General features: G+C 37.5%; 1 protein-coding gene across 1 annotated transcript; it reads right to left on the bottom strand.

Moving 5' to 3' along the window:
• Positions 1 to 1,236: 1,236 nt before the first annotated feature.
• LOC128862700 (E3 ubiquitin-protein ligase Su(dx)) lies at positions 1,237 to 20,268 on the bottom strand. The gene is made up of 8 exons (XM_054101361.1): positions 19,892 to 20,268; positions 12,747 to 13,448; positions 12,532 to 12,674; positions 6,859 to 7,776; positions 6,302 to 6,767; positions 5,384 to 6,230; positions 3,523 to 3,721; positions 1,237 to 3,441 (listed from the first exon to the last, which is right to left on the bottom strand). The coding sequence occupies exons 2-8, from the start codon at positions 13,075 to 13,077 to the stop codon at positions 3,172 to 3,174; spliced, it is 3,174 nt and encodes a 1,057-aa protein (XP_053957336.1). The 5' UTR covers positions 13,078 to 13,448; positions 19,892 to 20,268; the 3' UTR covers positions 1,237 to 3,171.
• Positions 20,269 to 23,782: the final 3,514 nt, after the last annotated feature.

The following is a 23,782-nucleotide window of genomic DNA, read 5'->3' as shown; positions in this document are numbered from 1 at the left end:
AAAATTGTTCGTGAGTTCCATACCATATCCAGACTATCTTGAGATTGAAGCTGAACGTGCAGCCGTAGAAGGAAGTTGCCTTTAGATAGGGACGGGTGGCGAAAGGTTGTGAATGAAGCAATGGTTGACCAAGGACTGTGATGCTAAGAAGAAGAAGATTTGGTTTTAGAAAGCAATGTGCATAATGGGTGCTGCATTCGCTAACAATGGAACGAAAACACTTTCGAATGAGACTTTTTCAGCAACATTTAAAGCGTTTTCGAAAGGATAAAGTCAATTTTATGCGTCGATTTATCACTATGGATGAGACTTGGGCCTATCACTTTGATCCTAAATTAAAGCAAGAGGCTAAAGAGTGGTATGAACTTGGTTATTCGTCTCGTCGAAACGAATTCGTGTCCAGAAATCAGTCAAGGTGTTAGCATCAGTTTTTTTGGGATGCGAAAGGCATTGCGTTTGTGGATTACTTGCAAACTGGTAAAGGAATGAATTGTGAATTATATTGTATGTTAACTTTTTAGACCAGCTGAAGATTATAATTCTTGAAAAATGACCGAGTTTGCCTTTCGCAAAGTTATTTTTCATCCGGACAATGCACCGTGTGACAAGAGTCGTTTCCACGACAGTCGGTTCTACGTTAACGAAACTCACTCTACCAGCATTCCCCGTATGTAAGTATGGGGAATGTTTACGCTGCTACAACAACAACAAGCTATGGCTAAAATCTGTGGATTAAACTTCGAATTGTTGGAACATTCACCGTATTCACCAGATTTGGCCCCTAGCGACTTCCATCTGTTTCCAGATCTTAAAACTTGCATGCGTGGAAAGCGTTTTTCATCAAATGATGAGGTCACAACAGCTGGGAAAGCGAATTTTGCAGTTCTTCCAGATTCTCGCTTCAGGGATGCAATTCATAAATAGGAATTTCGTTGGCACAAGTGTATTGATGTTCAGGGGGACTACTCGTATACTGAATAATGAAGTGTATTTCAAACATTAAAATTGTGTTTTTCTTATCGGACCGCAAACCTTAATGAACAACCTAAAATGTATGTATATAATAACACAAAAACGGGTTCTCGCCTTTTTCTTATAATATAATTTTTTATTAATTTATTTGTAATTTTAATTAGAACTTATTACAACGGCTCTATCTCTCTCGCTTTCTCGCTTGATAGAATGATTCGCAAGTCATTCCTACACTCTCGCTCTCGCTCTAGCTCTCACTCGCACTTGCTTTTTGACAACCTTAGCCGCTTTATTTATATATCTGTATAATACAATCATATTTTAAAAAACTAAATAAAATCTATAGGTTGTCTTTAAATTATATATATTGTTGTTGTTGTTTTTCTTTTTCATATATGAATGTATATATTTAGTATTTGCTTGAATATGTCCTGGTATTTTATATGTATTTATATATAATATATAGCAAACGCAAGTAACTGAAACTTTCAATTTAACTGTCATGTGGTTTTTTTTCTTTGAATTACATAACGCACGCACACACACACATTGCATATTCATGTAAGTAGTTTTCCTATAGTTTATTTACTTTACTTTAACTGTAACTAATAGTTTTCCGCCATTTGTTTCTCTGCGTCATTTTTTTCGCTATGAATTTTTTAACAACACTACTACATACACACATATTTATATACCCATCTGAATGGCGTTTATTTGTATATGTTTGATAAGGTTTAGACTTAATATTAGGTTTGCCGGTGTACCAATTTCTTCACGATATAAATTTTTTGTTGATTTTTTCTACTAACACAATTTGCTAAGTTTTCCATGTGTGTGGGTTGGTTTTTTTGTTTTTTGTTCTTATTAATTGTTCATTTTTTTTTTTTTTTTAATATTTTATTTGTCCCAGTTGCAGAGTGTGACGCAAAAGCAATCATACAACTTTGTAAGGCTAAAAAACTATATTTATTTTGACTTTTATGCGCTTTTTGCTAAACGGAGAAAATAATATCGGTGCAATTTTGCACGAACAAGTACATCTTTAAGTAGGTAGTAAGCTACTTTTGCGACACCCTGTATTTGTAATTGCTTTATGATTTAGCGATATTTCCCTTGCTTAGCGAACATTAGATGCTCCATTACTGTCTTTGAAATGAATTTACTATTTAATTCAAATGTTTTTCTTTTTGTTACGAATCTAATTAATTTTCAAATTCAAATTAAATATTCTTTTGTTCGCATTGTTTTCAAATCATGTCTTTTGCCAATAATATTAGAGTAAAATATTTCAGCGCTGCGCTTCTGCTCAAAAGTACACTAATGTGCTATATATTTTATATGTATATGTGTATGTATATGTATATGTAGTGTAACGAACTAGTAAATGTATGCATGTAAATTAACGTTAATAAATTTATTCTGGATGATATTTACAAATTTAAGATTAAATTAGACCAATGAACTGGAATATACACAAATATATGCTAATGAACAAAATTAGATTAAAGTTAGGAAGGAGAATGTGCTCACTGCAAGACGGCAACGTTACTGGTAGGTAAGACATATGTACGCACACACGCACACGCATATGAGCGCGCCATATGCATACCTCCACACAAATATAAATATTTTTTTATATAATATAAATCAATTAAAACTTGTTTATGCCCAAAAACTCTTTACATGCGCATACATGCATACTCATATAGGTATATGTACATGTCTTTATATGTATGCATATATAGCAAATTTCTAGAAAGTTAGTAATATTTCTACTACATATGTACATATGTATGTATATGTATATCTTATACAAGAAAACAAGCGCTTTTAGTTGTTTTTGTTTTTGTTTTTTGTGTTCTTGTGTTTGACTTCCCAACAAAACAAAGAAATGATATGCGTTTCAAAATAAGCTTAGCAACAACAACTGCGCGTCGAAAGAGGAAAAGATCACCCCGAATTTGTTGTCGCATACACACGCAATCCATTGCATCATCGCTGTGTGTTTGTATGCATGTATGTGTATAAAATAATAATAAATGTAATCAAATGTCCGTTAACATTATTAAATTGGGCGCATTTCGTTGCATAGCAATACAATTACAATATAACGGTGAATATAACTGTTCAAATGTTTTCGCTAATTACAATACATTAACCGCCGCGCCATCTCTAGTGCTCTGCTTCGCATTTAGTCTTCTACTCCTGGCAGAAGCCCTCAGTCTCTTCAATGGCAAACGTCAACTTCTCCACCAGCTGATCGTAGCTCTTGTACGGCGGCAAGTCTAGACGATTGAAGCAGGTATGCGAGCGCGGCAGCCACGTCTCTTTGCCCACCTTCTCGATGCAGAAGCGTTGCGGCCCATTGGAGCCCATAAGTTCGGCAAAGCCGCCGACAGGCACACGACACGTGCCGGTGACAAACTGCAGCAAGCGTGCACGTTTTTCATTATCCGTATCGCGCACAAACTTTTTTTTGCCAAAAGAAAAGAAAATGTAATATTGAATATAAAAAAAATAAAACTGTTACTTCTCTCATTTCTTACTCACCTGCCAGAACCACATCACTTGCTTGGAATTGCGATTGTAATGCCTGTAAATGGTATTACGCTGCCAATCGTCCACATCCACATCCTGCATGCCGCACAATATTAGCTCCAGTTCGCGTTCATCGAAATATTTCAGCCACTCAAGCGGCACCACTTCGTTGAAGCCCTCCAGAAAGGTTTTTGTTTGTTGCTCAATGCCTCTGAAAATCGATTTTTTTTTTTTAGTTTTTGTGTGAATAAAAATTGTTCTGAAGGTGGCACTATACTACACTAACATTTTTGTTTTGCTCGCGAATGATTCGCTCAAATTTATGTAATCATTCGCGAGCGATTCATTCAACCACTTTTAGTACCAGTGCATATTAGTACCATAGGATCCGAGCCCTTCCGTGCTATGGGATGACACACCAGCTAAGAAAGGTCAGCTGTTACCAAACTATGCGGATACGCCAGGCGAAATCCTTACTGAGACGGATACAACCAAAAGAAGTTCAAAAATCTCATAACTCTCTCCGAGGATAAACTGAGTATGCTGAGTGCAGGGGTTTAGTCCAATCTCAAAATGGATCCAGGCACCAGGAGGAAATGTCGTTCAGTCGATAGCTCACCCTGATGTCTGGTACCGCTTGAGAATGTTGACCAAGAGCTGTCACCTTCTAATCCAGGGTATTATGCGTCCCCGTGCCCATTGGATGATTTGCAGCCAGGAGGTAAATTCGGTTGTATTGTAATGGCGGCTCCTCAACAAAAAAATTGAAGAGTGCCGAACAGGCAGTCGTAAGAACAAGATGAACAAACAAACAAAAAAACAAACAAAACAAAACCAAAACCAAAACAAACAACATCAAAAAGGGTATCAGTAAAAAGCTGAGCAAAAATCACTTGGCGGGGCTCTCAGAGGCAGAAGTGTCGGTTTTTTTGGGGAGCACGCCCGTGAGGATGATAAACCATCTACCAGTCGTGGGGTGTACGACGAACCAGCCCTAGATGTTGTGAGAACAAGTGGGTCAATCATCTGCACATGATCAGGATATGGTCCATTGACTCCTGTCGTTTCTGTGACCAGTCACAGGAAACTCCAATCCACCTTCTACTTGAATGTGGCGCTATAGTTGGAGAAGGTTGAAATATCTCGCCCAATTGCAGCCGGAAGAAAGGCGCATACGCTCAGTCCAACCCAACTGCATCTTAAGTTTAATAAGAGAACTGGGTCTGGATGAGACACTGTGATTAATATAGGACACAAAGGATCACGAGGTCGAAGTGCTAATCTTCAATAAATCTAAATCTACTACCATTTGTTGCCAGAAATGTATGTACCAAACTGTAGCTCAGCGTACATAAGTACTTCGCACCGAATTAACCCTCCGTTAGACACCTTTTTTAAAACCTTTCCCTGGCCTTTTCTCGTCCTATTCGAGGATACATTTTAAAAGGTTATATCCATAAAACGATAGAAAATAAAATTTTAGGAAGCTACCTAGAAGCTCAAGTCGTTAACTATATAAGAAATATGTTAAATTCACATCCACAGTCAGAGTTAATCAATCTCTAAACACTTCAATTCGAAACCCAACTAGCGTTTCTGTGTTTCTTTTTTCTATATTCTTTATTTCGAATAACGAAGTTTTCTTATTTCGAATAACGCAGTTAGTTCTAAACCTTGTGCTGTTCTCAAACAGCGCAGCCCTGTTAACCCAGTCACTCTTTTCGGACCTTTGCGAATATGTTAGAAAATCAATTTGTGTCCAATCTTCAGCTAGCAAACTATTTCGCCAGTGAATAGTCCCAATTTCCACCATTCCTCACATTCAAATATTAACTAAGTATTCTCACTTCCATAATTTACGAAAACCACTCACCTCGTCATACGCCACTCTGTCATCAATGTTATGTACTCCTCCTTATTCTCTTCGGTGACACGCTCTTTTTCACCATTCTCCTTCAATTCGTGGTGAATTATCTGTCCAAGCACCTCAAAGTCTACGCTAAACCATAACTCCAATCCACACTCATCAATATTATTGTCACGCACCCAAATAAGCGAATTGTAGAACTCCGGATCGATGGTCTCAATGTCTTTGATGGTTAGTTTCTTATTCAACATACGCTTGTAGAAGGGCATCGTGAAGCCGGAATAGATGAAGCGTCCATGATACAATGCCATTGCAATGAAGCGACCTATGAATTTAAAGTACTGCAAATGATCGGGGTTCACATAGGAGGCCGGATTTATTTGTAGGCTGTAGTTGTTTTTGTTAGCGTACTCGAAGAGACAATACATGGGATTGAGCACTTCATGTGAAAGCAAAAAGAACCATTCACGTGACACGCCACCATAGTCGAGACCCTCTTCGCCGCGGAATATAATGTAAAGGCGGCGTCGCAGCTCATATGCAGGCAAACGCATAATTTGGTGGTATGAATCTTCGAACAGCGTCTGTCGTGTCACAGTGATTTTAATGTGGGATGGCAACGCATTACTCTGGCACAGGTAGCGGAATTGTGAGAGCTTCCAACGGAATGAGCGCTCATAGGCGCGCGGCACACCGTACACACCTTTTGCGCCTTTGGGTGCGCCCGGACGTGGATCTTCGAAGGTGGTGCGACGTGTATTGTGATCGACAAAGAAGCGTTCACCGGTGGTGGTGTAGCGTATTTCCCAACCGGGCGGTAGTGGGCCCTCATTCATTAAGCTGACCTCTTGACCTGGAAAAGTGAAAAGTGGTTTAATAAAATAGTAGTACTCTCAACGCTGTACTGTTTCATGCTCTACGCACCCTGTGTGCGCGGATCCTCCCACTGTGTGGTGCGGTTCTTGTGATTTACAAAATACACGCGATTATCCGATTGCACTTTCTTCTCCCAGCCATCGGGCAACGGACCCAACGCATCCTCATCGTCTTGCGTCACTGTGGCCGTCACCGCCGTGGGCTGCTGTTGTTGTTGTGAGTAGAGGAAACGTTGATTACCCTGTGCCACGACATGCGCCCGCTGCCCCTGCCAATGCTGGAAGTGCATTAGTCGCTCGCTATTCGGTCGCTGCCAGGTGGTTGTGCGCGTATTGTGATCCACATAGTAGACGCGCCCGCGAGGGTCTTTGCGTATCTCCCAGCCCGGTGGAAGGGGCGTCGGTTTCTCCCAGTATGTAGAGCGTGTATTGTGATCGACATAGTAGCGGCGACCGTACTGATCGAAACGAATTTCCCAACCGGCGGGCAGTGGTTCATCGTCCGCTTGCGCAGCCTGCGAAAGAGATAAGAAAAAATTTAATTTTAAGAAAAATTTAATTAAATTAAATAAGAAAACCATTTTATAAAACAATAATTTCACACACCTGCAGTTGCTGATCGCCCACATTGGACACTGGCATCGCCGCCTGCGCTAGCAGCGCACCTTGATCGCCCGCCGCGCCCAACAAAGCGCTTTCCATCAACTGTTGCTGAGTTTGTGGTTGTTGTTGCGGCGGCAGCGGAGACAACGCCTGACCGCTAACGCTGCCATTCGCGTACATTTGCGACATGGGACGCACTTGCACACCCGACGTACTCACCCCAACTGTGCCGCCATTCATCGATGGCATGCGCTGCACCTGTAATTGTGGTTGCTGTTGTTGTTGCACTTGCAATTGTTGTTGCTGCTGTTGTAGCGCCATATGTTGGGGCTGCGCCTGTGGCATCGGCTGCTGTTGTTCCCAAACGGGTGGTGGCGGCGCAGCACGTCTTACCGCACCACTTTGTGAGCTACCACTGCTGCAGCGTTCCAAATTGCCATTGGCTATGGGCGAACGTGAGCCACCGGCAACTGCCATGTGCGACACATTGCCACCACTGCCCGCTACCGATGCCGCCGCCGCCGTCGATGCAGTTAGCGTTCCATTCTCCACATTCCGCACGCGCATACGCGCACGTATGCCACCTTGTATCATGTAACTACGACCGGCCGCAGGTGGCAATATAGCACCATCTGTACCAGGCGGTGGTAGCATTTGCACGCCATTGCCATTTTGCTGCACCACATTGGGCATGTCTAGCTTGAGTCCGTTCAACACGGCGACCAGTTCGCCGATTTTCGTTTGCCGATTATCTGATTTGGAGGTGGCCAACAGATCCATTGTTAGTTCAAGAAACTCGCATCTGCCGTTGAATTGTTGCAGCACCTGAGCTAAGCTGATCGTGCGCTCACCAAGTAAAGTATCCTTGCGAAAGCTTGAGTGATCGAGCACTTTGATGTGCAACGCGGAATGCGGAGTTATCTGAGAAAAGGAGAGGTATTTTAATTAATAAGTAGAGAAATTTTTCAATTTCATGAGTAAATGCGTGTTAGATGTGAGAAAAGAAAGATGATTAACTATAATTATTCCTTCAAGTCCTATCGAAATTACACACTCCCGAATGGTAGTCTCGCACCAACGCATTCGGCTACGGCGGCCGCTTTAGTTATAAATTCTTATAATTTTTTGAGAACTCTATTGAAGGTATAGTCCTTTACGGTTATAAACTCAGTGCATTCCGGTGGTGAATGTGTTTTTCATGCAGATAATGAAGTTGCAAGAGTTTATTTCAAATAAGTGCTGAGAGTTTCAAATGCCCTTATTACAGCTGATACTTCGAAACTGGAAAAATACTTAATTTTTTTGGCTTTGATTGCACTTCTTCTTCATTTCAACTTTATATTAATTTCTAAATAATTCTCATGTAAACTGATTGCCGGTTTAGACTGGTGCCTGGTTACTGGCTCTGCCTCTGTATTCAAAGCGAGTAGCTCGCAGAGCCACTATTTTCTATTTTGATAACTTTCGATTGTTTCTGCTTGATAGTGACGAGTAGTAAACGCAATTAGTAGAATCAATAAATACGCGTGCCCACGCCTTACATTTGCCCGCATGCTTCACGCGCTCCACCTTTAATGTGTTTCTGTTTTTGGATTTGTTTGCCTTAACTTTATTCATTTGCTGTTTACTTTGTAATTCAAGACGAGTGCGCCAATATTTGTCTGATTCTCCAGTTCTGATTAATAGATTTTTTTGCTTTGCTACCGCGAATTGTAATCAAAACGTATCGAAATGCATTAAAAAACACACAACGCGTGCGGTATGCGCCTAATTACTTTTATACAAATATATAAGTGAATAAGTTGCGTATCGACAAATACTAGGTTGTTCAATAAGTTGTGCGGTTCGATAAGAGAGGGTGTTGCTACTAGCCAATTTTTTTTTTTTTATTTTAGTTTTTTTTTAGTATGCAATTTATAGTAGTACCGACGTGTCACATTGTTTTCTACAATGGAAAAAGTCAAGTATCGGGCAGTGATTGAATTTTTATTTTTGGAAGGATTCATAAGCAAAAGAAATTTATGCCATCAATTAGCACAATAGAGAGGTGGGTTGCTGAATTTAAACGTGGTCGTACAAGCCTTGAAGGCGATCCACGTGAGTCGGTTCTACGTAACCGGAACGACCCGGATGTATATCCGGCCAACGACTGTGGCCTTGGCAGCATTCCCTGTATATGTAAGGGGAATGATTATGATACTACATCAACTACATCAACGTCAAGGAAGTTCAAAAACAGCAACAACGCCAAAAATCGTAGAAAAATCAGGATATCGTATTGGAAAATCGTCGAGTGACTGAAAAAGATTTAGTAGAAGCCCTAGGATTCTCTTTGGGCAGTGCAAGCAATATTTTTACTAAAGTATTGGGTTTCAGAAAGCTGTGTGCACAATGGGTCCCGCATTCGCTATAAATGGAACGAAAACACTTTCGAATGCGACTTTTTCAGCAACATTTAAAGCGTTTTCGAAAGGATAAAGTGGATTTTGTGCGTCGATTCCTCACTATGGATGACACTTAGGTCAATCACTTGATCTTAAATCAAAATAAAAGGCTAAAGAGTGGTGCGAAACTGGTTCTTCGGCACCGAAACGAGTTCGTGTCCAGAAATCGACCAAGAAGATTTTAGCATTAGTTTTTTTGGATGCGAAACGAATTTTGTTTGTGGATTACTTGCAAACTGGTAAAACAATAAATTCTGAATTATATTGTAACTTTTTATACCAGCTGAATGAAAAAATTCTTGAAAAAAGACCGAGTTTGCGAAAGAAAAACTTATTTTCATCACGACAATGCACCGTGTGACAAGAGCTATGGCTGGCTAAAATCTATGGATTAAAGTTCGAATTGTTGGAACATCTACTGTATTCACCAAATTCGGCTCGTAGCTACTTCCATCTGTTTTCAGACCTAAAACAGTGCATGCGTGGACAGAGTTTTTCAGGAAATGATGAGATCATAACAGCTGTGAAAGCGTATTTCGCAGCTCTTCCAGATTCTAACTTCAACTGGAATCTCGTTGGAATAAGTGTATTGATGTTCAGGGAGATTATTATACTGATTATTAAAGTGTATTTCAAATCATAAAGTTGTGTTTTTCTTATCAAACCGCAAAACTTATTGAACAACTTAGCATACAGTGCATTTAGGGACAAGTATTGACAATTTATTTGATTGGAATACTTTTTTTTTTAATATATTTTAATCTCCTATTCTCTCATTTACACCTGTGGTGAGTTAATTAGAAACGCCATATTTTGACTAATTTTTACTATTTTTCTTGTATTTGTTTTTTTTTTAATATTTATTTTTCGTTAGGTTAGGTAAAGTGGCTGTCTTACTATGCACCTAGGCCAAATAGAGGTCCCTAGTGATACCACCGGAACTATCACATTCTTACTCCACTTAAACCATCCTGTGATTATGAATCTAGTCAGTCTATCTAATTTCATACGAGTATATGCAACATACGCGGATCGTTTCGGTAATGTAGAACCTACTGTCGTAGAAACGATGGTGCCCCAATTCTACTGGCATGCCTTCCTATAAGACAGTCCCAGATAGGACTCCTGCTAATGTTCTTAAATCTTTACAATTAAATTTAAGTAGACTGTGCGACCCATATTCCATTCTGGCCATGTCTACAGGTACGTAACTGTCTCCAGCGAATGCCCATTGTTATTCGTTTTAAGCATTGACGATTCTTTCAATCTCAGAGCCGCAGTAATTTTCGTTAATTTTTTATAAAAATATACATATTCCATTCTAAAACAAATATTATATAAATCAGTTCCACACTATGTACAATACTCATAAGCATTCATTCAATTTCCATCAAAGTTTAACACTTTTTAGTTAGGATTTTTAGAAATTCTCAATTCTATATTAGTATAATAAGGTAGCTTAAGTGGTTTTAAATTCTCGCTGAGTTTTGATAATTTTGAAAAAAAATTAATGGACTAAAAACTGTGTATCTATGTAGTTTTTTATTTTTATTAAAAGTGTGAAATTTTGATGAATTGGTCGAATTTGTATAAGTTTTGTACAAGAGTTTGAAACTTTAATTTATTTGATAATTTAAAAAAAAAAAATTATTAAAAATTATTTTATTTTATTAACAGTTTGAAATTTTGATGAAAATTAGTCGAATTTTTATAAGTTTTATATAAAGTTTGAAACCTTGATTAAAATTTTTATGAAAAAAAAATTTATAAAAATATATATTTTTTATTTTTAGTTAGGATTTTTAGAAATTCTCAATTCTAGTATAATAAGGTAGCTCAAGTGGTTTAAAATTCTCGCTGAGTTTTGATAATTTTGAAAAAAAATTAATGGGCTAAAAACTGTGTATCTATGTAGTTTTTTATTTTTATTAAAAGTGTGAAATTTTGATGAATTGCTCGAATTTTTATAAGTTTTGTACAAGAGTTTGAAATTTTAATTTATTTCATGATTTTTTTAGAGTGAATTATATTTTTATGAAAAAAATTAATGAAAAATATTTTATTTTATTAAAAGTTTGAAATTTTGATGAAAATTAGTCGAGTTTTTTATAAGTTTTATATAAAGTTTGAAACCTTGATTAAAATTTTTATGAAAAAAAAATTAATAAAAATATTTTTTTTTTATTAATATAATAAAAATATTTTTTTTTAATGAATAAAAATATTTTTTTTTAATGAGCAAAAATTTTTTTTCTTTTAATTCAAACTCCAGAAATATTTATGAGAATTGGTCATCTTTTTTAAAGTTTTGTTCCAAAGTTTGAAACTTCGATTTGTCTGATTTTTTTTTTGAGTGAATTATTTTGTTATGAAAAAAAAAATTAATGAAAGTAGTTTTTTTTTTATTAAGAGTTTAAAATTTTGATGAAAATTGGAAGTTTTATACAAAGTTTGAAGCTTTGATTTATATTTTTATGAGCAAAAAATTAATGAAAATATTTTTTTTTTTTTAATTTGATTAAGAGTTTGAAATATTTATGAGAATTAGTCGAATTTTTTTAAGTTTTGTGCAAACGTTTGAAACTTTGATTTATTTGATATTTTTTTTTAGATTTTACATTTACTCCATTTTATGAAAAAAAAAACAAATAAAAATTAAAAGAGAAAAAAAACGTGATCAAAACTGGTAAAAAATATCTCGTTTCTAATTAGCTGTTAATGGGTGTATGCAAATATTCGACATTAGCGACATTTTCTTTAGCATCAAAAATAATTGAAACCAAAATTGCACGTAATTAACTGTTACAGTATCAACACTATAAACACCATTCACAATTTCAGCGGCCTGACTTGCATATTCGCCTTTATCAAAGAAAAACTGTAAAATCTACCACATTTTCTCTTTGTTGACTTTCATTGTTAACACCCTGTAACTGACAACTGAAGGGGCAAAGAAAAAACAGCAAAAGAATTTTTTTAGCGTAAAATGTCACCTTGACAGCGAGCATAAACTTTAAATTGTTTGATCGATACTTAACGAGATATCGATCACTACAGCCATCTAGCGAGAAAATAATGGATTTCTATTTCCCCAAACTAGTATTTTGCCTTAACTGCTCAGCCGGCCAAGCGCTAGAATAACTATTTATGGCTACAGCTGTATGCTTTCCTTTCGTGTGCGTGTTATTGTAAATCGCATTTCCTATTTATATTTCTCACTGCATTAACGTACCAGCACCGTGAACTCCTCATTCCATTTGGGTAGATAAGTATTCTTCACCACATCGGTTTTACGTTTACTTTTATAATCGATTACTAATTCAACGTATGGATTAGGCTTTAGAAAGCCATTGTTACGCAATGAAGCTTCCTCAACTGCAAAAGAATAGAAAGCAAATAATTCCATAAATCATAATAAATAATTTCTACTTCTTCTATATAACTTACTTGTCACACTTAATTGGTGATAACCTTGATTGTTGCCAATGCCACTGGCTGCACCTGTTGTCCCCATCGTCGTTGGTGCCCCATTCAAATTAACATTACTACCGCCCATACTGCCATTACCGCCGCTACCATTGCCAACGTTACTGCCCACTGTGGAAACTACTACACCACTGCTGGTCTGCATGACACCGCCCACACCGGCATTGGCAGCCATTACTGTTGTTGTAGGTATTGATGACGCTGTCACTGTAGCTGTTGCTGGTGCTACTGAATAGTAGTCAGCAGCTGCATGTCCTATGGAAGCTGCTGACATAACATTTCCATCGGCCATTAACGTCCGACACAAGTACGATTTTATCACTTAATCGCTTGTGTGCGTGCGTGCACCGAGTTTTGGGCTATCCGCGCCCGCCAAATGCGAGTAATACCAAGTTGAAGCTACTAATAAAACGACACTTGCCTTGAAACGTTGCCAAATTTTTGTCACAATTTACGTGCTAATTGCGCCAGCTGCTCTTACTGGTTTTTTTGCGTGTTTTTTGTTATTGTTATTTCGATTTATTTCTACGTTAATTTTATTACGAATATTTATGATGTAGTTGGCACAATTTTTTCCCGTTTTTTTAGTACTTATTTTCCTCCCAATTCAGCTGTTGAACATCGCTGTCGGACCACCACCGCTTCCGCCAAGCAAATATCAACCTGTAAAATGAAAGTTACTTGAGTTTAGTTATTATTTTAGTCTGGTATATTTTATACGTGTGACGTTCGCAGATAATAAATATTATCACCACATATCATTTGCTGTTATTTTAGTGTTCTTAAAAGAGCAAAAAAAGTGTAGAAAGAATATTTAAAATAATGAAGTTCGGACGTAAGCGAAGTGTACACAGCTCGTTTACTGGAAGAACGTCATAACTCAATAACCCAAATAACCAAATTCTTAGATTTTTAGATAAATATGCAGAAATGACCAACAGCTTTTCTTTTTTCCATCACTGAACATTTTTTTTAGAGTTAAAGTTATTCGAAAACAAAGTTCGATGATTAATTTTGCGCCACCTTGTAGAAAGAATTTCTGATTTTTTTACTTTTCACCTTCTTCCAACAAGTGAGCAATATGTACATACGAGTATGTATGCACTTCGCATGATTAAGTGAAATGTCATACTGATAGAGTTTAGTCATAAAATTTTAGTATTGTTACTTTATTGGCCTTATAGCTTATTCCCACCAAGAATTTAACAGCAGTTGACAGCTCTGTTAAGTTACAGAAATACCAAGGGTTTCCACCGCAAAGGAAGTTGTGTTCGTTTACGGGTAAGTTTTGCAGATTTAACAGGATTTATAGGAAAATCGTTCGCTTGCGCCAAAAACCTCTAACTTGGTGAGAGAAACAAGTAAACCTTCTTTTAGTCAGAAGTTGAAGGATTTAGAGCGAAGTTTTTCTAGAAACATGAAAATCGACCAGCGAAAACCGCCTTGAAACATAGATCGACAGTGTCTTTAGAGTTCTACTTTTTACGGCGATATTTTTTTGGAAACAGTGTCGAGAATAATTTTTTATTTTACAGTTCTAAAGGTTTTACTACAAGAATAAGAGCAAACCAAAGTCAAAAACAAGCAGCTAATTTGTGTTTAGATTGTTGAAGTTTGCCAACTACTGATGACTACCGGACAACTATCCTTGTTTAAAAAGGATCGATCATATATTTTGGATTTTTTAAATATTAGTTATATAGCGAGTGGCTGCACATGTGATCATGTGATGTCGCATAGACCGATCCACATAGAAGCCTGGGCTTCAGATCTTACTTATGACTGCATTTTAAGCTTTAGTCGGTTTCTAATGCTCCGATCCGCGATCGTCGTTGTTGTTGTTGTTGTAGCAGTAACTTTGCCCTGTCAGTGTAGTGTAATCCCAGGTCATCTTCGTCTAGCTCGTCTAACGGTAGACGCAGAAAACTAGCTGTTTCGACAGGTTGGGTCCAGAGGGAGAGGAGTGTTAGATCAGTGGGTTTGAAGGGGCATGTGAAAAGGTGGTTAGTGTCGTGCGGGGTGCCTTCACATGCCGGACATATGTTTAGTATGTCGGGGTCGATTTAGGATAAGTAGGAGTTTAATCTGTTACAGTATCCAGAAGGTAGTTGTGCCAAGGTTACGCGCGACTCTCGAGGAAATTGAAGCTCTTCGTCTGCGATGGGTGGGGGTTGAACTCCGATGAAGGCATTCGGGGGTCGGAAGCTTAAGAAGGTGGTAAGGGTCTCCCGATGAATGTCGTTGATTGTCAGTCTGTACACTGTCTGATCCAGTAGCGGTATGTTGGTTTTGTCTGAGATCTCGTCCACATAGTTGAAGAGATGCCTCCTGATGTGCCTGGGAGGTGGCTCAGGCTCGAGCAGGTGTCTGCATGAGTGAGGCCTGCGGTAACACCCTAGCAGAAACTGCTTACTGAGCAATTTGTTATGCTCCCACTGCCGCGATCGTCGTCGCATACTACGGTGACAGAAAGAGAGCTATTAACCCACGGACCTGACTGACGGACATGGCACTTAATTAAATGTCGAAATATCCGATTTATAAAGGCGTAAATACAGTGATTGGGAACTTAATACGCACTACAGATTTTAAGAAAAGAGGCGGTCAGTTGTTTGTTGGATGGGTGAAGTAGAAGAGGTAACTATTATGGAAGATGTATTCAAAATGAATCGTTTCTACGGCAGTCGGTTCTACGTTACCGAAACGACCCGGATTTATATCCGGGCAAGGATTGCCACTCCAGCAGCATTCCCCGTATGTGAGAATGGGGAATGTTTATGCTGCTATAACAACAACAACAACATGTATTCAAAATAGACGAAGGGTAAGGTACGGTGCGCTAGACAGGGCTAGTTTACTGGCGTGGTAGCCCTTGGTCGGGAAATTCCCGAGCCATTCCGCTAGCGTAGAACCTGGTTTTTATGGGAATGGTATCCAGCATGTGAAGGCACTAACCACCTATTCAGATGGCCTATCAAACCTGCACACCTAACACAACTCCCCCTCTGGACTCAACCTGTCAAAATAACAAGTTTTCTGCGTCTACCGTTAGATGAGTTAGACGAAGACGACAGATGCCTACATTGCACAGACAGGGTTTAGTAAGCTGCTACAACAACAACAACAACAACAAGAACAACCAACATGTGTTCAAAATTAATGTTGTTTTCAAACCTCTGTGTCTTACTGAACATTTTATTAGTGAGATTAGATTTTTATTGGCACGCAAGTTTGAGGTAAGTAAAATTTCGCATTTTCGTAAACATGTGTGCATTCATCATATAATTTGCGACAAACCAAATACTTCATACATATTTACAAAATATTTAATTCGAGCGTAGATTCTTTGTTAGATGTTTAGCCGAACTTGGCCTCCTCCAATTTGAGGTATGCGTTTTGTGTTATGCTTCAAAATGGAATGACCTACAGTCAGAGGGTTTTTATGAGAATTTTTTCATGACAGAAATACACTCGGAGGTTTCCTGTTACCAGTTACCTTGGGACGACCGCGATTAGAAAAACATTTACTGTCATTTAATGCTTCAGGTACACAGTGGGTATTAAACCCGTGACCAACTCTAAGATAGTCACAAACAAACCCTCCCTAGAAAACTTTGCGTATAAAAACAAATTTTTTGCCATTGTTGACAAACACGATAAGCTTAAATTTACGATTATTTAATTATGTACGGCAGGGAAGCGTAGCGAAAAACTTATACATATATTTAAATGAAAATGAAATGATAGACAGATTTTAGAAACCTGTGTGAAAAAATTTAAATGTGAAAGTAAATATCAGATAAATGTGAATTCTAAAGTCGGCCATGGCAGAGTTTTATTATTTACAAGCATAAATAAGACTGTTTACGGAAGCCTATCTGACGGCATTTAAATTTATTACACAGTCAAGCTTTTCGTATTTGCGTATATGTACATACATACAGATACGATAAATATTTTACACAATTATAGTAGGTGGCCGAAGAAGAGTGCAGAAGAAGAAAAATTTCTAAAATGGCAGCAGCTCTAACTGACGAAAACTCATTGGTTTCCTTGGCTACAATAATAGTGGTTTTGAAGCTAAACGGATAAAGATTCAAGAGTTCAGTCCCACGACAGTCAGTTCTACGTTACCGAAACAACTCAGATTTATATCCGGCCAAGGATTTTCACTCGAGCAGCATTCCCCGAACATGTATGATGTTACAACAACAAGAACAAGAATCAAAAGCTCATTAGAGTCCTTAGCTCAGCTATGACCGATCGACTCGTATAAAAAAATCTCTTTAGAAGACCCAACGATTCCTTTAACAGCACAGCGCTGCCGTTCAACATTATCCTTATGGACCGACAAAGTGCAGACACTGCATTTGATAGGCAATCGTCGTAGCGCTTCAACGGCTTCGAAAAGAACAAACCAGTACCAAAGGCCCTACTCGCATCAGAGATGAATTTGCTAGTATTTAGGTGATTATTGCCTATGCCGATTTATCAGTTGGCGAATATTCAAATTGAGGTTATTAATACGAATCTTGACGCAATAAAGGAAGTGGTAAGCAGCGTAGACCGCGCTCAATGCGGACCCGAGGCGCATCATCGTCCTGGCAACGCTTGATGTATGTACAAAACGCCTTTAATAGCTTACCATGGGCAGACGTAATAAAGATACTGCTCTAAATGTTTCGAATACCCGCATACCTGCTAGGCATCCTCCAAAGCTACCTCAGCGAGCGTGAACTTCTGTACAATATACCAGATGGTGGTACAACAAAAGTGGTAACGTCTGGCGCAGTCCAAGGATCTATTCTCGCACCGATTTCTGTAATCTGAGCTACGACGAGATGCTGAGCGTAGAAATGCCAGAAGACGCATATCTCGTGGGATACGCGAACGATATAGCGGCGATCATATCAGCACGAGATGCCAGTCATGTTAAGGACCCAATTTCAGCTTGAGGACCAAACATAATACCAAAGTAATTCTGATGGCACGAGGTCACATGCCACTCGAAGTCTGCATGCAACTAGGCGACACATCCCTAGTAACTCAAAAAGCGGTGAAATACCTGGGCATTCAACTCGATTGCAGGCTTACGTTCTGGGCTCAGATACCGCACGCCGCTACTAAAGCAGCGAAGATCACGAGAATGCTGAGCAGACTAATGGCGAACATCGTTTGAGTAAAAGAACTAAAAATTATCAAAACAAACCATACTCTTCCTGATAAAAGAAGCAATGTAGCAGAGTGAATTATCTAATACTCAAAGTTCAATATTTTTCTTTTGTATTCAAAACCTCAACTAAAAGTGTACACTATTTCTGAAAAAAAGTAAAATAATGTTCGACCCAAGTGCGAGGCCGCGCCAAACTTTCAATCTTTAGTATTATCCCGAATCCGCATATGACTATTAATCAATACTTGTCATACTGTCTGGAAATGAGCAACCCAAATTTGATAAGATATTGTGTGTATTTGATATATGAATTGCCTATGCCGGACACCCATATATGTCTTATTTCAAAAAAGCAAAAAAAAATCCCAAATGAGTGTGTAAGAAACAAAGATCCAAAATAACGTCCATTAGAGAAGCAATTGGGTAAGTACGATTTAAAAGCCTATCTCGTAAGCTATCGCAGAGGAGGCACTCAGAACGAAATCGGGAAAAACTCGATTAGAACTCATAAAAGAAAAACCGTCGCAGTTCCAAGAAAATATGGTAAAAGGTGGTTTCTGTATTAAACAGAAATAAACAGATTGTTAATATTTAAACAATAAAATAGGCTAAGGAAACATTTTTAGCGCCCAGAAACATTTTTGCATCCTAACTTTTGTATTAAGTTACATTCAAGATTTCAATGGATGCAAGATCAATAAAAACGAGGGAACTTTAAAAAATCCTTATCAATTGGAGAAAGCTTAACAGTGCTAAAATATACTTTATTAAATCCACAGAGAAGGCAAACTAAAGCCCAAGATAGTGCAAACGGATATTGATAAGTGTGCACAAGCAAGTAGGTATTTACGAATTCACATACACAAACGTATGAAACAGAAGGATTTACTATACATATCCATGCACCAATCAAGTGAACAGCTCATTAAACGCATAAGTGTCGATGGAATGACTGTGGAAAAATTTTTTAGACGATTTATATTTATATACAAACATAAATACGTATATACATATATGCATACAAACATACGTGAACGAATACTTCCATGCTTACAATAGTTTTTTTCTCCCAAGTGCCCTAGCAGTAAATCAGCAAACAAACATACAGACATTAATAAGTATTTTACCCAACCAGTCATTGATAGCGCATACTTTTAGTTGGCAAACCGAAAACAATACAGTCACGCAGCAACACCCCTGCCCGCACCGACACCGAACATGCACTTTGCCCAGTAATATTTTTGAGCTCAGGCAGGAGATAAGCTGCCTAAACGAATGAATTGTGTGAGTGCATGCAAATGAAGCGCTACAAAAGTAGCCTCCAACAAACAAACGAACAAGTAATGAAAGTAATGAGTTGTATGTTGGACGATAGCCACAGAGGAATTTTGTCCCACACTAACGTTTTCTATAGGTAAAAATTTAACATTCCCCCAAGGTGTTGCCTTCTTAAAGCTAACGCGTTGTGCGGGTGTAATAGGCTCTATATACGAGTATGTATATATGGAAAAGGCGTAACCACAATTGTGCTTTCGGCTAGTTAGCTTAACAAGTGAAAAGCAACACCTGGCTTTTTGCCACCCCTAACCAACTACAAGGCAATACGTATATAACTTAGCTGGCAAACCATGCGAAACGGTTTCGGCCAACTGACCAACTAACATAACATTTTGGCAAACAAAATACACCACCACCTAACCAGTTAACTGCCCGTGGAAGGTTACCTCACTCATATCTTTTGATAGTACAGCCTTTGTCTGCATATATCCGCCACTTTTTGCAATAATATTAAGGCAAAGGTCGCATAAGGCGCACGAAACTTACAAATGCTGGTGTCCACTAGCTAAACAATATGGCTTTTGCAGTTAGATTTTATAGCTTTATTTGATTTATTTGCTTTATTGTTAATAATTCCAATTCCACGAGTACTTACACATTAATTTTTTTACAGTATATTCCATTTATTGCAGTTATTGCATTTTAAGTGATAAGATTTTCTTTGATTTATGTGCCGCTATTAATGCGTTATGGATTCTAATTTGGCCTTTACAGGTTTTCCCCTTTTGGACAATTTACACAATGGTATTATTCACTTTGAACACAGTCTAGGCTTTTTTTCAATACTCAACAGCTGCACATCACTTTTTATTTAAAGGCATACATAAAACTACAACGCAATGATTTCATAATTTTTTTTATACTATATTTTTTGATTATTAACGCAAAAACTATAAATTTTCACAATAAATTTTCAATTTCTGGACCTGTGCACAACGCAGAAATTCTTTCTTTTCAATGTCTCTATTTCATTGACATTCTCAGCTTTTTCATTTTCTTATTGTGACATATTCGTTGAATTTGACGAAATTGAGGATGGCTCATAACAAATTAGCAGGGTTGTATTTAGCCAGACCTAGAAATTATTTTAGAGGCAACCTCAATTTAATATAAAAGATATATTACAACCCAATTTTGGTTCATAATTCCAATGTGAAAAAGGTCTAAATGTCTTTATATACGTGGGATTTTGAATCTTACTCTCATAAAAACATAAAAGAAAATATTAAAAAAAAAAATCTGTTTGTAATAGTTCCATCAAAGAATTCTTGTAGAAAAAATTAAATTTTGACGAGACCTACTAAGCTACCGTGGGGCAAAGATGGGGGTATCCATTCTGGATGTTCGCGAATACATACAAACGTTATTTTGGTCTTTTCCATACGATTGTCCGGTCTCATTATCAACGTTGTTGATAAATTTACGCCTGTTTTTCGCTACCTCGTTAGTTCGTTAATAGTTTTTAATATTGTCAAGCCCAGTCATTTTTTTCTGCCAATTCCTATTTGTCCCTCAATTATTTCTTGCATCAGCAGTTGTAAAATATCGTATTTGTTACCTCTTTTTATATGCCCGAAATAAGCGACTTTTCTTCTTTTTATATCATTTGTCACTTGGTTTTTTGACGTGATAACGTCTTATAATTCGATTTAGCTGGCTGCACGCACGAAAAAATGTGTCGTTATCTTGCTCAATAGTGGTTATCTTGCTCATTTGTCGTTATCTTGCTCAATCGTCGTTATCTTGCTCATGGTCGTTACCTTGCTTGAACTGCAAGCGAAAGCGCGGAACGAACGACAAAGAGCACAATCGGTCCCCGCGTTCGGCAACGTTCGACATCTGGCTCTCTCCTACTTGATTGAGCATATATATGTATGTATATGCGAATATGTATATAAATTCACATATTTGTATTTGCATATGCCTTCTTCCGGTGTGCATGGTAATGAACCATTTCTCTGTTGAGAATAGGGCGATAATAGGAAAAATTGGAACTGAAAGGGGGTGTTTCGAGTGTAATGTGTCTTGAAAAAGGCAAATCGATGATGTTGCCTCTTAGTATTGTTGACTTATTAACGTCTGATGCACAATCAAAATTGAACATACATATCTTTCATGAATTTGATAAATGTTCCGTCCATTGCGATTCCATTTACCTCCTTCTCTAAATCCATACAAAATGTCTCTCAAACAAATAAAATTAAAACTTTCTTTTGAAAATTGCAACCATTTTATCAGTATTTTCGCATGACGTTGTCACTTTAAACTATCGTCAGTAAACCGACTTTACAGACAACCTCTTGTTTTTTTATAGCACCGCATTTCAATCGCTACTAGTCGGTATATGCTTGTAGCTTTCAACATCCAGGCTTTTCAACCATATAAAAGAGTCGACCACAAGTAGCATTTTAAAAATGGTGTCTAGAAATTCAAAAAATCATTTTTTTGTTTTTTCGATATTTCGAAAGTATAGTATCTGAAGAACAGGTATACTGTGAATTTTGCATGCGAAAAGTTCCAATATTATAGCTTCAAAACCCATTAACTAGGTGGAGAGCGGTCCGCGCACTTCTGTACCTCAAACTTTAAGCTCATTTATCTCGAAACGATTTTTTTCGGCCTGGTGTTGTAAAAAAAAACTATTCAATCGAATCGTCTGAAGCTTTAATATAATATGTTGCTCACAACATCACTGGCTATCGTCCGTAATAAAATCATATTATTATTCCAATTATTTCGTTTTTTTTTTTTTTTATTAAAAAACTTAAAAATTAAACGTCTTCTAGAGTGTCAAATTCAAAACCGCGCCATTTAGTCAATTTTTTTTTGTATGCTAGTACGGGACATAGCTACAATAATACTGATAAATATTTTTTTTGACCTTTGTGTTTCAAAAAAATAAATATTTGAAGTTGCTTACTCTTTCTATTGCTTTATTTCCTAAGCCTAGTATCGCATTGGAAAAGTCTCTGCCGCTTTTATTATTATTATTATTTTAGAGATTAAAGAAACTTAAAAGAATGCAACTAGGGATAGTTTCGACCACTGAACTTTAACGTGAAAATGAAAAATTCAAGAGATACTAAAATTGAAATTTTAAATGCCTAAATCATTATAATATGTTATCCAATTCAGAGCGTTCTAATTAAAAATAAGGTAATTAATAAGGCGGCCGCCGTAGCCGAATGGGTTGGTGCGTGATTACCATTCGGAATTCACAGAGAGGTCGTTGGTTCGAATCTCGGTGAAAGCAAAATTAATAAAAACATTTTTCTAATAGCGGTCGCCCCTCGGCAGACAATGGTAAACCTCCGAGTGTATTTCTGCCATGAAAAAGCTCCTCATAAAAATATCTGCCGTTCGGAGTCGGCTTGAAACTGTAGGTCCCTCCATTTGTGGAACAACATCAAGACGCACACCACAAATAGGAGGAGAAGCTCGGCCAAACATCTAATAGAAGTGTACGCGCCAATTATTTATTTTAACGTGATAACGTCTTATAATTCGATTTAACAGGCTGCACGCACGAAAAAATGTGTCGTTACCTTGCTCATTAGTGTTACCTTGCTCATTTGTCGTTACCTTGCTCATTTGTCGTTACCTTGCTCATTGCCGTTACCTTGAATGAACTGCAAGCGAAAGCGCGGAACGAACAAAGCAAACGAACGGCAACGACATCTTGCTCTCTCCTACTTAAGTGAGCGTATATATGGATGTATATGCGCATATGTACATATATAATTTCACGTATTTGTATTTGCATATGCCTTCTTACTGATTATTATTAATTTGATTTACTTGAAGAATTTAAAATAAAACCAAGTTTGTTAGTAATATCTGTTGTTTTAATGTTATTATTATTAATTTCTTTATTATATATGAAGGAAAAAATGTATGGTGATATTTACCATATACCTTATAATATATGTTGTATACTATATTAATATATGTATATAAACATGCATATACATATACAATTTCGCGCAATTTTCAAAAAGAACAAATCTATATGTAAAGATGCATACAAATCATATGGACATATCAAATATACGAATCTATTCCGTACGCAAGCAAATGTAAGCTAATGTGCTTGAACTGCAAGCGAGAGCGCGGAACGAACGACAAAGAGCACAATCGGTCCCCGCGTTCGGCAGCGTTCGACATCTGGCTCTGTCCTACTTGAGTAAGCATATATATGTATGTATATGCGCATTTGTATATAAATTCACATATTTGTATTTGCATATGCCTTCTTCCTGTGTGCATGGTAATGAACCATTTCTCTGTTGAGAATAGGACGATGATAGAAAAAGTAGGAAATGAAAGCGAGTGTTTCGAGTGTAAAGTGTCTTGAAAAAGGCAAATCGATGATGGTGCCTCTTAGTGTTGTTGACTTATTAACGTCTGATGCTCAATCGAAATTGAAGATATCTTTCATGAATTTGATAAATGTTTCGCCATTTTTCACGTTTGGTTAAATGTAACT

The sequence above is a fragment of the Anastrepha ludens genome, chromosome 5 (assembly GCF_028408465.1).
Source record: "Anastrepha ludens isolate Willacy chromosome 5, idAnaLude1.1, whole genome shotgun sequence".
NCBI lineage: Eukaryota > Metazoa > Arthropoda > Insecta > Diptera > Tephritidae > Anastrepha > Anastrepha ludens.
This window is presented reverse-complemented; position numbering and strand designations above follow the sequence as displayed.